Source organism: Diabrotica undecimpunctata, chromosome 2 (genome assembly GCF_040954645.1).
Source record: "Diabrotica undecimpunctata isolate CICGRU chromosome 2, icDiaUnde3, whole genome shotgun sequence".
NCBI lineage: Eukaryota > Metazoa > Arthropoda > Insecta > Coleoptera > Chrysomelidae > Diabrotica > Diabrotica undecimpunctata.
Window position 1 is genome coordinate 61,925,028 of NC_092804.1, and position 15,037 is coordinate 61,940,064.

Here is a 15,037-nt window from a genome sequence, read left to right on the forward strand (position 1 = left end):
TTGTAGGTTGAGAAGTACTGTTCATGTAGGTCTGGTTAATTTTCTCTTGAATTAAGTCAGAAATAGTAGTGGTTGATACAGAGGGAGATTCTTGTGTTAAATTCTTTAAGACTTAAACGGATTGGGTTAGAACAATGATTCGTAAAGGCCGAGGTGACAAAAGGGCAGAGGTTCCGAATAAATCGGCAGACGTCCTTTTTTTGTTCCAGCTTTAACTGATTTTATTGGAGAGCTTTTTCGGTGAAGGTCGGGTGGTTGATTAAATAAAAATCCTGAGCTCATAATGAGAATGGCCTCTTAAAGCTTTCTCGGTCTTTATTTAGTGAAGGCCTGTAGGGTAGCTGTGGCTAGTGACTATCTTCTCACTAGGATAGGTATTGTTGTGCAATGAGTTTAAAACAGTTCAGAAAACCAATCTCGCCCAGTCCTTTGTTATTTATTGCAACACTTTGAATGGATGTTTTTGATAGTTTCTATACTTCAGATAGTGTATTTCTGGCGAAGAAAATAGGGAGGAAAGTTTAAAGACCTGAAAAGTGGCAAGGTACTTTGAGGACTCTGAGTACTTGTGTTAGGGCCTAGAATCGACCTTAAAGCGTGTTTCCTGCTTGGAGATATGTATACGGCAGTTTAGTAGCGAATTTGAGTGGAGACTAAACTTAATTATTGCTTGCCGATGCTAAAATCGTTTGATCAAACATGTTATAACAAGCTATCTTGTTACAATATAGAGCGCCATCATTCCTACGTTAAAAAATATTAAAACTACATTTGGAGGATGGTTGGTCAGACTTTTCGCGACATGCTGTTTTCGTGAGAAAGGGTCTGACTTTGCTGTGGAACAAGTGCGTAGGATTTGTGATGTTGCCTGCAGTTGGGGCAGATTGTGATCTTTTGTGGATATTCTGGGTTACGATGACAATATTACAGGCTAAGAGGGACAGCATTGTTTGATTTTGCAATAAAATCTTGGATAATGATACCTCTCCAGAGTGCCTCGGCGTGCGACTCTTTTAGAATCTGCATAGATTCGGACGAAGTTTATAAGGGTATTGTTGGATCTGGCCATTGTGCAAACTTTCGTGAATGGTAATCTGGACTCTTTGAGTTTGGCTTCAACATCATCGTGGGTAAGTTGTTTGTTGACTTTAGTTATGGTTAGATGATGATTCGTTTGGTTTTTTGGGGATGTACGAAGACTCTTCTGTCTACGGTTATTTTACGTATATTGTATTCGAATTTTTAAACATTGATGGTGTGTTTTCTTCTTCTTGGAAAGCTGTCTGATATACAGCACGCGATAGACTTTTTATTTTGCGGTATCATATCTATATGAAAGCCTTTTTGCTCGTTCTCATTACATTTTTTTAATGTGTAGATTCTGAAAACCTATTAGGCACAGCAGTGCGTCCATACCGTCCAATGCTATTATAATCCCCCAAAATTTACCAGGTTTCTGGGGCATCACAATACTTTTCCCCTGTGTCGTGCGTCCCATAGGACGACGGTGTTATACCTGGTGATTGAAGAGTGCAGTAATTGTAGCAAAAGTCTCACCAGATAATGATTCAGCTGTATTAGGGCTGTCTGGTAATTTGTTGATTGACCATGGTGTAGATTTTTATGTGTATTAGTATGTGTGTAAGCCTGGTCTTCGAAAGTGACACAACCGGACAAGTTGCCCTGCGCCCCGTTGTCTTCTGTGAAGTGGAAGTTGTGGAAATCCTCTTCTCATTCTGCCAGTTATATGTATGCCACTCCCACTATTTAGCTTGATACCTAAAGGAGAAAGTAAGAGCTGCCGATAATGACTGTATGTGAAAAACTCCGTACAGGTCCATTACAATCCGTACAGGGTCATTCTTAATTATTTGAACAGTAACGAGTAATTATAAAACGAGACCAATTATGTCTTTCAGCATTAATGATTTTTTACAGTATATTTTATTATATATTTATGTTACTTTTTATTACTTGATTTGCAGTCTCCCGGTAGGGACAGTCCAGGTTCGTCGAGTGGCAGTGCAGGTTCGGGCTCCAGACATAGCACAGCTTCCTTAGATAGCGGAAGGGCATCCTATCATCCCCTCAGTACGGCGGGTAGAAGTACAATTGGTTCCTCCAATAGTCCACGATGTTCCTTAAGTTCATGTTCGATCGGTTCCGACCAGGGCCGTATTGAACGGATGATTCACCAAGGAATACCGGTAAGAATGAATTATTCTATACTCATACATTTTAAAACAATACTGACTTGTAAAGTTGATTCAACTTTTGGTTTTAAAACTTACTATGTACAAACAACAAATCTCAATTAGAGAAAATATTTTTTTTATTGATTAATATCGCCAAATGTGAACTGTGACCAAAACAGTATCGTTTGAAATAAATACCTATATCAGAAATGCGAAGACAAAACGAAACAAAAAACAACGTCTAATGAATTAGACATTTGCGGTTTCTTTTAAATCAATATCTTCTTGTTTCTCCCTGTCGTTCTCGAAAAATTTGCATTACGCTCATTAAAAGATTTGGTTCAGTTTTAGTTGTTTCTAGTAAATCATTGTATACTAACGTTTTTGGCACGTTTTTGGCATTGTTTTATATGCTTTTCCACTTCTGCACAATTCAAATGGACGAATTCTTTGTATACATTATCTCTTGCCGCTTTAATGAAAATTCTAACATCTCTCTTCTTCTTTTTTAACGTTAATTTGATATCAACTACGACAATCATGATTGCAATTTTAACTCTCGAGGCTGTTCCTCGAAAGATTTGAATATAACTAAATGCAAGCGGATCATTATTTAAGGTTTCTCAATCAAGACATGCTCCTCGCAATATTCCTTGCACAAGCAATTGTAGAAATTGATATTCATCTCAAGGTGTAAAATGTTCCAGGCACTGCAGTTTTCTCGTTTTAATAATTGTAAGTACTATTTCATTTTTGTTCACGTTTTGGAGTACTCCTGGTTAGTAATTTAATCGTTCCAGGAGATTTTTAAGGTTCTTCGATAAGCCCACATCTCAAATGTCCCCATTTTATTAATGTAATAAAACTAAGAAAGTATTAAAGGATCTGTGTTAACAATTTTAGTCTGCGGTTTAAAATACACAATATTTTTTTTACATTAAACGCAGTTCCAGCTTTCTATATCCTTATTTTTATTTCTAGTTTGAATCTTGTCTGTATTTTGGCATTTCCATGGATCCTTGGTAAATTATTCAGATCATAGGTAGATCTCCACAAATTCTTCCAGACTCAGGTCTCCGGTTTCAATTTATTATCATCAGCGTTAACAAGTAAGCATCAAAGATGTTGAAAAATTTACAGCATTATATGACATGAATACTATAGTACGAGTCAATGATGTCATGATTTTAAACATTAAAGACGTATAGTTTGAACATTATGTATAAATGGGATATGTCATCAAACTGGTAATACTAGATCAACATGCTGAAATTAAAAGAAGAACATAACTGGCATGGCCCTCGTTCGGTAAACTAACATATATCTTCAAAAATAAATCCATTCTTATAAACTTAAAGAAAAAGGTGCTAAATCTGCTAAAAACTTAAAAACAACGCAAAGGGAAATGGAATGAATGATGCTTCGAATATCACTGAGAGACTTGATTAAAAACACCGAGATAAGACGTAGAACGAAGATCAGGGATATCGTGGAAGACATTTAAAAAATAAAACGACGCTGCGCCGGTCACATAGCCAGATATGACAATAACAGGTGGACACGGAGAATGGAGACCAAGGAGGACAACAAGCAGCATGGGAAGACCTCAAAAGAGATAGGTAGATGACCTAAGAGCAGTGGCAGGCAAACAGTGGATATATTATTATTTTTTTAAATTAATTTTTTAGTGTGTAACCTCATTATTTTGTTGACATAAATCGTGAGTTTTATTGCTATACAACAAGTCAACAATTTTTGAAATTAGCTTGAAGTCGGTCGAAAAATGAATCTAGCCGAGAACAGTTTCGAGCAATAATTTTTTACAATTTTCGGAGAGGATTATCCCAACAGCCAATGTCTCGCTGAAATAGTTTCTGTGTTTGAGAATGAAGCGTCACACCAATAAACTATTTCCCACGAGTATTTCGAATTTCAACATGGTCACTCCAGTCTTAACAACGAATCCAGGCCAGGTTCACCCAAAACAGCAGTCACACGGCAAAACATCGATGTGGTTCGTCAGCTAATTAAGGATGACCGTAGTGTAACATACGAGGAGATAGAGGTATCTTTGGACATTTTAAAGACCTCGATCCAAAAGATCCTAGATGAAGAACTTGGTGTTACGAAGTTGGTTTTCCGTTGGATCACTCATTTGCTTACAGAAGAGCAAAAAACGGTTCGTGTGAATTGGTGTTGAAAAACATTGGAACGGTTCAACAAAAGAAACTTAAAAAACGTTTATAGTATTGTTAGTGGCGATGAATCTTGGATTTACTCCTACGAACCGGAAAATAAACGCCAATCCGCTGTATGGGTGTTTCATGATGAGGAAAATCTAACAAAAATGATCCGTTCTCGAAGTGTGTCAAAGAAAATGGTTGCAACTTTTGTGTCAAAATCTGGTCACATGGCAACAATTCTCTTAGAAGAGCGAAGAACGGTTACTTCTGATTGGTATATAACCGTTTGTTTACCAGAAGTTATCGCAAAACTCAGACAAAGCAGCACACAACGGCGAATCATCCGACATCAGGATAATGCAAGTGCTCACACTGCCCAAAAGACAATAGAGTTTTTGGAGCTTAAAAATATCGAATTATTAAACCATCCACCGTATGGCCCCGACCTTAGTCCCAACGACTTCTTCACCTTCCCAAATATCAAGAATTCAATGCGTGGGCAGCGATTCCAGTTGCCAGAAGCCATCGATGCCTTTAAAACAGCAGGTGTCAACTGAAGACTGGAATAACTATTTTACCATTTGGTTTGAACGTAAACGAGGGAACGACAACTTACTGGAGACACATTCAAAAACAGACAGAGTCATGTCTACATAAAAAGAAGAAGAAGAAGAAGGTTTGAACGTATGCAAAAGTGTATCGATCTTGGTTGGACATATTTTGAAAAGCTACACAGTACTTTAAGTCTATATATTTTTTGTCTTTATATCTGTATGTAGAACTAAAAAGACAAATCTCGAAATATTGATTTTACCATTCTATCTATCTTCATTTTCATGTTTTATAATTATCATTCAAATTTTGTTAGTAAGTGAAAAGTAGTGATTTTAAATATGTAACCACATAATTCTCTCTGTGTTGTTTTTAGTTTATTTTTTATCGGTCGCTAGAGGAATTAAATCGTCAAATAATAAAGAATTAAGAATTTATTTTTATTTATTGTATCCAAAGAGATATTTGACAAAAATTAACACAACTATTGATTTTTTTGGTTTCATTTCTTGTTTTGTCATTTTCAAATATTGCTTCGTTACCCTAAATTATTATTTAGTTTCCTGTATAACAATTGATATCTCAACTATATTCGAGAGTGCATTGCACTCTTTGCTGAGGCTGAAGTCATGTTTTAAGAACACTTCTTACATATTTTGAATTATCGTATGGAGAAGTTTGTAGCATTTAACTCCCTTATCATTTATTATGATGATCACTATTAAAACGAGTTATCTTCCACAGTACTCTGCTGTTATTGTTTATTTTATTATGTAAACAAGATACGCTAGATAAGGTCTTGTTCAAATATTTTCGAAAAACACTGGTGTAACAGTTTAAAACCGTTATTCGCGGTTGAATTTTAATTTAAAAAATACGTTTTCTGAAAATCATAACAAAATAAATCCTAATTTCACAAATTATTATCACGTATCACTTTACGCAATTCCATCTCGGAATAATTCTTTTATTAGTATTTTGCGTTCCTGCTTTACAATTTGTCTACATCACCGTAACAGTCTTGTTAAGATCACTATGGTTATTGTTCTTCTACGATCCAATTTTTGTCTTACAATTTTTGTTTCTCTCTTCAGACTTCCTTTATTTTTTGTTAGTAAATTCTGCTTCAAATATGCTCACTGGATTGATTGTCACATTTTCTATCAGCATTATATATTTCTAGCTTCGTTTTTGTTAAGTATTTCTTCTAATAAACGCAGGCCAGTGAGCTTTGTTTCTGACTTTGAATTTTTATATTGTTTCAAAACGTTTCATTTAAAATTTTTGACATTGTCTGCGGATTAAAATGTTTATGACAGATAAATGACATGACAGATATGTGAAGTCCTTTACACTTTTCAAGTTATATTCTTCTATCCTTTTGTTTTGGAGGTACCTTTTTGGTGCTTTCTGTTTCTACAACTTCTAGCTATGATATATGATATCACTTTTTGTTATTATTGATTATCTGGTATTAACTTGACATTCTCAAGCCATAGTCCTTTGCGAACATTGATTGTGTCCGTCAGTTCTTTATAAAATCGGAAACTTGGCTTCTTTCTTTCATTAAAGTGATGAGTTGCGTTGGTATATTGAATCCTCTTACTATATATATATATATATATATATATATATATATATATATATATATAATAGCTATATATATATATATATATATATATATATATATATATATATATATATATATATATATATATATATAATAGCTATAGAGTCTTCTACAGCTTCTTCTACTTTCTTCTCTCCATGACCGTCTTGGTCTACTTCGTTTTCTACTAGTGCGTGGAGTCCATTTTTCTATCTTTTTGGTCATCTATTTCAGGCATTCTCTGCAAGTGTCAAAACCACTTTGTCCATACTATTTGTATAAGTAGTTTTCTTATAATGTTTTCATAGGCACCCTCAAAAGTTAATAAAGCGATGTGAATCTATATCATATCTGCTGTAATCTCTTTTAGGCCGACAACTCACTATCAGGTGTACCTGATAGGTACGCCTAAACAATTACGGATGTCAAGTAAGACGAGCACACACACTCTTCATGTATACCTGTTAAGTTTGTCAGCTCCAGAAGATGATCTGCTCTTTCCCTTCTTATTTTTTGCAATCTTGTATGCAGCATCTTTCTTGTATCTATTGTGTTATTCATTATCTTTTACTTTCTACAAGCAAGGTTTAGTTTTATAAATTTCAAGGAAATGACCAAGAACTTCATTATGTCGTTGCGACATTTTTTGTATTACTTTTATTTTCAAAAGTTAAAGAAGCACAGAACAGTAAAATAAATCAAAATTACAAAGATTTAACCTAAAAATATAAACTGTCCACATTAAAGGATTGTTAAAACCTGAGACCTGTTCAGTCTATTCGCCCGTCAGGTATCGAATTTCAGACATCAGTTATTAGGTCGCCTGAGGTGCTATTTATTCCCGCCACACACTATCAGATACACCTGACAGGTACGCTTGAACAGTTACGCCTGTCAGGTATGAGGAGCATACACGCTCTTCATGTATACCTTTTAAGTTTGTCAGTTCATCTCCAGAAGATGATTTCAGTTTATTCACTAATTTTCTGTATGTAACATCAGCAAAATAATAGAAAGAGTCATACAAACCAGACTCCAAACAGAGACAGACAAGCTTGAGATAATTCCTAAACCACAATTTGGATTCAGAACACGGCACTCCAGCGAACATCAAGTACTCCGACTAACCGAATACATTCCAGGTGGATTAAACGATAAATAATACACAAGAGCGGCCTTCATGGATGTAAACAAAGTCTTTGACAGAGTATGACATCAAGGGCGGGCTAGTATCTAAAATGAGAGAATAATATTACAGCGGGCCATGACAAGACTAGTGATCTCGTACCTTGGTGACCGGAGGTTTATGGTCCGACTAGGACAAGTCCTGTTCGAACATATCACAGTGCTTTTGCTGATACTTTCTAGTACAGTGAGATTCAAATCTTCTACACTCAAGAAATTTTTAAAATTCTTTTATTTTATTTACATTATCACTTTTATTCACAGTCTCTGTTACATAATACCTTGGACATCCTTCTAAAAGCGGTGCTGGTCTGTCCAATTCTGGATCTAATTTCACCATTACTCTTTGCATCACAGTTTAACTGATATTCAACTATTAAGTGTAATGATTATATACTCATACCTCTGATAAGAAAGCCAACAAAGAGACCTTTCAAAAAGTACATAGTATGAAAGCTGGAAATACGTATTACAACAGCTATTACAGACCACAGAGCTATTTTCTGATACAACAAGAAGACTCTCTTTCTGTATACATCCTATAACCTCAGTATAGAACTAGTAACAGCAATTAGTTTGCACAATTGTTTTGTCTCCTTTTTTGTTTATGAGATTTTGGGAAGACACTTACTTCTGAACATATATACAGAGATTAACTTTGAAACTATTGGCAAGTTATTATTGTTGAGTTAATAAATATGTGTATAATGGAACAAATGGATTGAATTTAATATTAACTAAATTAAAAATCATTCCTTTAATATAAAATAAGTTCTTTAATCAAGGCCAACCGAGTTCGTTCTATTCTAATACGGTTTATTGCCTATTGATGGATAATAATTGTGATAATATACGTTATCAATTGGTTAAAAATAAACTAGACACTGCTTTTTGACCTTTATTAATAAAAACGTGTTTATTTTCAGGATCAAGAAATCATTCATTCCTGGCTAGTAGATTTACAATTTGAAGAATACTTTCCACTATTTATATCATCCGGTTACGATTTACCTACAATCGGAAGAATGACGCCAGAGGACTTGACTGCCATAGGAATTAAAAAACCCAATCATAGAAAACGGCTAAAAGCTGAAATCGCCCAACTTAATCTTCCAGACAACTTGCCAGAATTCATACCAGTAAGTATTAATGTAATTGGAGAAGTCATAAAAGCTCTTTTGTACGGCTGTAATTAAATGAAGTCTCTTAAAAGTGTCTGCTTTTAGGTTTCATTCCCTAAAGTCCGTGTTTCTGTATTTTATCCCTTTAAATGGTTCGGGTTTTAATTTAGTTCTTATTGTTATTCTGACATTAGCTTCATTTCTAATTTGCATCGAATTCTTTTACAAGTTTTTGCAAAATACATTTCGAGAAGTGTTCGAGCTCTTAAATATAATCATCTTTTTATATTCTTAGATTGAATAGATGGTGACTTATATACAGGATGATCCGTTGAGAATGGCAGACGGAATAATTACGTATTACATATAAACATTTTATTATTACGTATTTAGTACCTTTAATTTGTTGACTAACTTAAGTATTTCATTTTGCATATCTTTAAAGTTTTTCACGTTTTATCTTAGGATTTTGTCACCATAATTTATATTTGTATTTCGTATGTATACTTTTGTTTTAATTATGTCATTATCGATCTTATTCTAGCTGTGCAATTTTTTTTTTTGATTAATTATTATGATATAACCTAAACAGTCTTTAATTTCTACAAAGTATAGTCAACTTGACATTATATATATATATATATATATATATATATATATATATATATATATATATATATATATATATATATATATATATATTACATTATTCTTATAAGGGAATAATGAATTATAATTTCATTACATGAATATACTTACTAACTGACCCGGAGAACTTCGTGCCGCCTTGGAATTAAATAAAAATTAACAGAAAAATACAAAAAAAAATAACAAAAAAATAATTCTTTTGAGTTGCACAAAAAATATACACCGATGACCGTTTTCCGACGCGCGAATTAATGTCCATGCGCGAAACATAGAAACTCGTAAGTTAATTCAGCAAACTTCCTATGGTTGGCTTTGTGGTTTGTTTATTGTCATTGCAAAAGTCAAACGCGTGGGAAATTGCAAGTTATTTAAGTGGAGTTAGCTTAATTTGTTTAAAAAGTTACAGCTGCTTTGTTTATAACAACTAAGAATTCAAATCAGCGCCGTTAAATAGATAAAAGTCTATATTTTATGAAGATTTTTAGGAACTGCTATTTATAATCAGAAAACATGAGTAAAGTTGACTGTTTTTTTCGAGTAACCGAATTAGCTTGGTGGTGGGAACCCTTCTCCTGTCGGACCTGGGTGAAAAAAAACCTAATTCCGAACTTCAAATCCGCGGCGCTCGGAAAAATTTATCGTGTCTCAGATATGGATCAATATCTCTCTTTTTTTTCTGGGGTAGCGGAACATTTTGGCGGTTTTTAGCTCCGATTGAAAATTTAACATTGTGTCTACACAATGTAACACAGTGTCTATTAACATTTATTTTTAAATTACTCCTAATCATCTTTATTTTATATGTGATATATTTTTTATACTCAATTTTAAATGAAATTTTTTTAATATTCTACGAACTTATTAGTAAAACGAGTATTATATTATAAGAAAAAAAAACAGTACGTCTTTAGTATATATATGCACTTCTTCTTCTATCAGTACCTTGTCCGATTATTGAACGTTGGCGATCATATTGGCAATAATAACTTTGTTTACGGCGGCTCTAAATAAATTAGCGCTGTTTTCTTGATACTATTCTCGGAGATTTCGGAGCCAGGATGTTCTTCTTCGTCCTGGGCCTCTCCTTCCGGCGATCTTACCCTGTATTATGAGGTGAAGAAAGTTATACCTCTCTGTATTTCTCATGACATGACCGAAATATTGTAACTTTCGAATTTATAACGTTTTTGTTATTTCTGTGCTCTTTTTCATTGGATGTAAAACTATTTCATTTCTTATTCGATCAACCCAACTTCACAACAAATCCACATCTCAAAGGCCTCCAATTTTTTCACGAATATCTCTGTAAGGGTCCAGCTCTGCATACCATACAACAATGTGGAGAATATGTAGCAGCGTATTAATCTGATTTTAAGGTTTAACGTAATATCTCTATTAATTAGAATTTTCTGTATTTATAGAAGGCGGCTCTGGCTTTTTCAATGCGTAAATTTGTTTTTGTGCATTCAAAAAAAATCTAGCCTAATTTAAATTCAAATAAGTTGAAGCTTTTTATGGCATACCGCTATGTCATTGTATTCTATTCGCTTCTATGTCGCACGGTCCTGTATCTTTAGTCAATTTAGGCACTATAAGCTTAACGGTATTTTGACAATTTCACTCTCTGACCCCAATCCTTTATTATTTATTTTTTGAGCTACCCTCTTTCCAACAACCTCTCGTAAGTCACGATCCAACTAGCCGTTTTAAAGCTGAACCTACGTTAGAGAGGAAATAGAGGAGAGTAGCCCAATCGCTCCAACGTCTGCTACAATTTAGACAAATTATGGTAACTCCACTTTTATTGGTCGTAGAAAATTTTTTTTGTTAATATTAGTCCTGACTTTAGATATAAGAATCAATAAGTTAAAAATGTGTGTAATGTATAGAGAGCGCTATAGCTTTATAAAGCAAAAGTTGCCCCACTTCAAAGCAATAAATAAGGGATAAAAGAAATTTTTGAGTAAATATTTTTATTCCTACATAAAATATAATCGACCAAGAAGAGAAAGGTTTAGAATTACTTAGATCTTTATCTTTTTTTTTTAATAAAGTTCTGGCCCTGCAAAATTTATGAATATTTAAGAATTTTTATAAACAATTAAATGTATCTTGAAAAGTAATTGACCGATCGTATCATACGAAGTCTCATTCGATTTGTAATTAAAAGATCTACAATATAATGCTTTTTGTATATAAAAAATTGTTTTTACAGCACTAATTTCAAAAATTAAAAATGGCGAAAAAATGACATTTTTGGATCTTCCATCGTTCATTTTGCATAAACTATTGGGTCAAATTTAATTTAGCATGTACTTTTATAATATTGTGCTCATGTTACCCTTAAGGATTGATTTGATACAATAAAAATAAAAATAATTAACAAGACACCGATTTTTGCACATTAAAAGTGCCATAAAAAACTATAACCAACAATTTGGAGTTGCAGACATTATTTTAGGCATTAGCATTCATATCGCTGTGCTGATTTTTAAAAATTCACTAATTAATACAAGTTTTTTTTCTCTGCAAAACTGCTTCAACATTTTTTGCAGTTTTATGTAAAGTTTGAATATAATTTTGATAATATATGATTAAAAATGTAACTGAAATGGGAATTTTTACATTTTTAGGGGTCCTTAGAAGAGTGGTTAAATCTACTGCGTCTAGACGAATATCTTCCAGCTCTTTTGGAACAGAACTATCAGACAGTAGACGACGTCACCCAGTTAACATGGGAAGATTTAGAAGAGTTCGGAATAGTGAAATTAGGCCATCAAAAGAAAATAATGCTAGCCATTAAACGAATTAAAGATATTAAGTCGGGAAAAAGAATACATACTGATGCTAACAGAATATACGCTACACAAGTAAGTACACGTTAGAAACACTATGTGCTCGTCATTATCACCATATTAGAAGTATATTTTCATTATCTGTTCGTTTTCATATTTTTATCAAAGGTTAGTTATCCTTTAGTTAGTATTTATAATACGTAATAGCAGTAGAGTAGAAAATTATCCATATAACCGTAAACAATAACTGCAACTGCAGTCGATATTTTTGTCAAAATTTACGATTTGACATTTATACTTTTGCGTCATCAAATATTTTTTTCTTTAACATGCAGTATCAGTTCCTCTTTACCGCAATACCTACTCTGAATAAGTTATCCCTGTCTCTTACAAGACCAATGTTCCTCGGCTCTCTGCAAATCTATCCACTAAATTTATCCACGTTTAATCTTAACCAATAATCTCTAGTAACTCTTGTCTGGCTTTTTTTCCCGAGGTGCCATTAATGGTCTAGACCGATTTATCTGTATATTCTGAACCCTCCTGTGCAAATGGTTCACCATTGATATTCCCTTCGTTGGTAAATCGATCTCGAAAAGATTCTTTTTATGTAAATACTAAAAACAGAATGTTTTACTCCGGGAGTGACCGAGAAGGGGAAGCATAGAAAGTTACGCACGGAGCGATGGTTCTTATTATATTTTATTTTTGAAGCGAAGCTTCTATACTGGCGTTGTATTACTTTTTTCTACAGTAAAATGCTGAGGCGGGCGTCACGGAACTAGTGCCACGAGAAGGCGTCGTCACCGATACCGTCATAAAATAGCGGTTCTTGACATCGATTCACTACTCTGGATATATTCGTTTCTAGTCATCATATATTTACTCTAAGCAGATTTAAATTAAAAACTGCGTGAAAAATAACTAACAAAATATACACATTAAATAAGAAGTAAAAAATTAAAAGAATATCTGTCACTAGATGTCCTTCATATCCGATTAATAACAGCATTGAATCATCTGTTTAAATTTTTATAATAATTCTTGTTTTAAAATAATTTCATATAAATACAATTATTATTTTTAAAAATATTTAGTTTATATAAGAATTAAATTTACTTTCAAATGATATTTATTTACTCGTATGTTTTGTTATTAATATTTGGTCTGAATTTGACAGGTTTGTCATAAGTTAGGAGCCACCACGTTGCGTACACCACGTATAAATAATAATTTATTAAGTTTTATTTAATATAAAAAATATATAAATAATAAAATTAATTTATTTAATTTTAAATATATTATTTAAATTTTAAAAGTATAGAATACTAGAAGCTCCGCGCTATTCTACAGTATCACCTACTGTTCCACTTTTTTTATTTTAGTTTATTTTATTTTAATATTTATTTTAATTTATTTTAATTTATTTTTATTTATTTTTATTTATTTTAATTTATTTTTATTTATTTTTATTTATTTTAAATTATTTTAAATTATTTTAAATTATTTTAATTTATTTTAATTTATTTTATTTGATTAAGAAACACGCATGAAACTGCATTTGCTGTTCCAAGTAGTGTATGATCGCGCGATCTGTCATTACTGTTTTATTGCGTTCTGGTCGTTTTACTTTATTTCCGTCCGTAGTCCATGATAAAAAAACTGCTTTTAAAAAGTTTTTTACCCTATTCGCCATCTACTTCACGATCATGTGTTCATCTTAAAATTCAACTCAACTCCGTAACTTAAACAGTGGCAAGTAACCGTATCATGTGTACCGAGCGACGAATACCAAAGTGCCAATCCCGGGAAATATGCATCAAAAGGGTTAAACAAGGGGAAGATGGAGGCTAAGAAAAACGTGATGTGAGACACTTGAAATAGAAACATGTGCAGATGGAGATTTACCGTGATATAACATAAAAACGAAATATTTTACTGAATGAATGTTTTAGTCGATAAAACTATAAAAATATTTTTCTTCTTTTTTATCTTAGGCCAGACATTATTCGTTTTCGGTCTTGAAACCTTTGTATCAAACTCTGTCCTATCATTAAACTACATCAAGAACTTCTGTGCTCTAGTTAAAATTCAGCAATGTTCTTATGGGGATATTAAGGATTTCTCCTGATTTCATAGGTCAGTTCTACAACAAATAATTACATCCAAACATCTAATTTCCTAATATTTTATATATTCAATATATTGCTTTTATGGCGTGTTGTCGGTCTGCATGAATTCCCCTTCGGTCTTGAGCATGGCTCTTGCATCTTTTCATCCACCTAGCATCGGCTCTCGGTGCAGCATCTTTAATTTTTGGACTCATTATCTCACATGTAGTTCACGAGCGGCGGACGACTTGGAGCCCAGGATTGCCAAGACCTGAGTCTTTTGTCTGGGCAGCTCTTCGCAATCACAGCTATCTCTAGCCCAATTAGAGTAGTTTTGTAAACTTTTACCATCGTAATCTTTTGAGAAGGAAGTTAAAGCTCTGCTCCATATAAAATTTTCTCGTCGGGTGTAGCCGATAAGTTGGAGGGTTCCGTGGTATGATGACTTTGTTCCATCGTGGTCCTGACATTTCTTATTTGATTTTGGGATAAACATTACCGAGACAGTTTCTGTCCCAATATTGTATAGACTAGTAACCCCTCTTATTCTTACCGGAAGAAGTTTTTTAGTATTTGGGTCTTTCTTAGAATTCATTTCATTTTCATTAATTCGGTTTGCTGTGTTCACACCAGTATGG

General features: G+C 33.2%; 1 protein-coding gene across 9 annotated transcripts in view; it reads left to right on the plus strand.

Moving 5' to 3' along the window:
• The window catches only part of ckn (CRK like proto-oncogene, adaptor protein), a 474,381-nt gene that overhangs the window by 433,379 nt on the left and 25,965 nt on the right, over positions 1 to 15,037 (plus strand). For all 9 annotated transcript variants that reach the window (XM_072523031.1, XM_072523025.1, XM_072523030.1 and 6 more), the window contains 3 exons: positions 1,986 to 2,207; positions 8,651 to 8,863; positions 12,127 to 12,363. In XM_072523031.1, the coding sequence (XP_072379132.1) occupies positions 1,986 to 2,207; positions 8,651 to 8,863; positions 12,127 to 12,363 (672 nt within the window). The remainder of the gene's footprint in view (positions 1 to 1,985; positions 2,208 to 8,650; positions 8,864 to 12,126; positions 12,364 to 15,037) is intronic.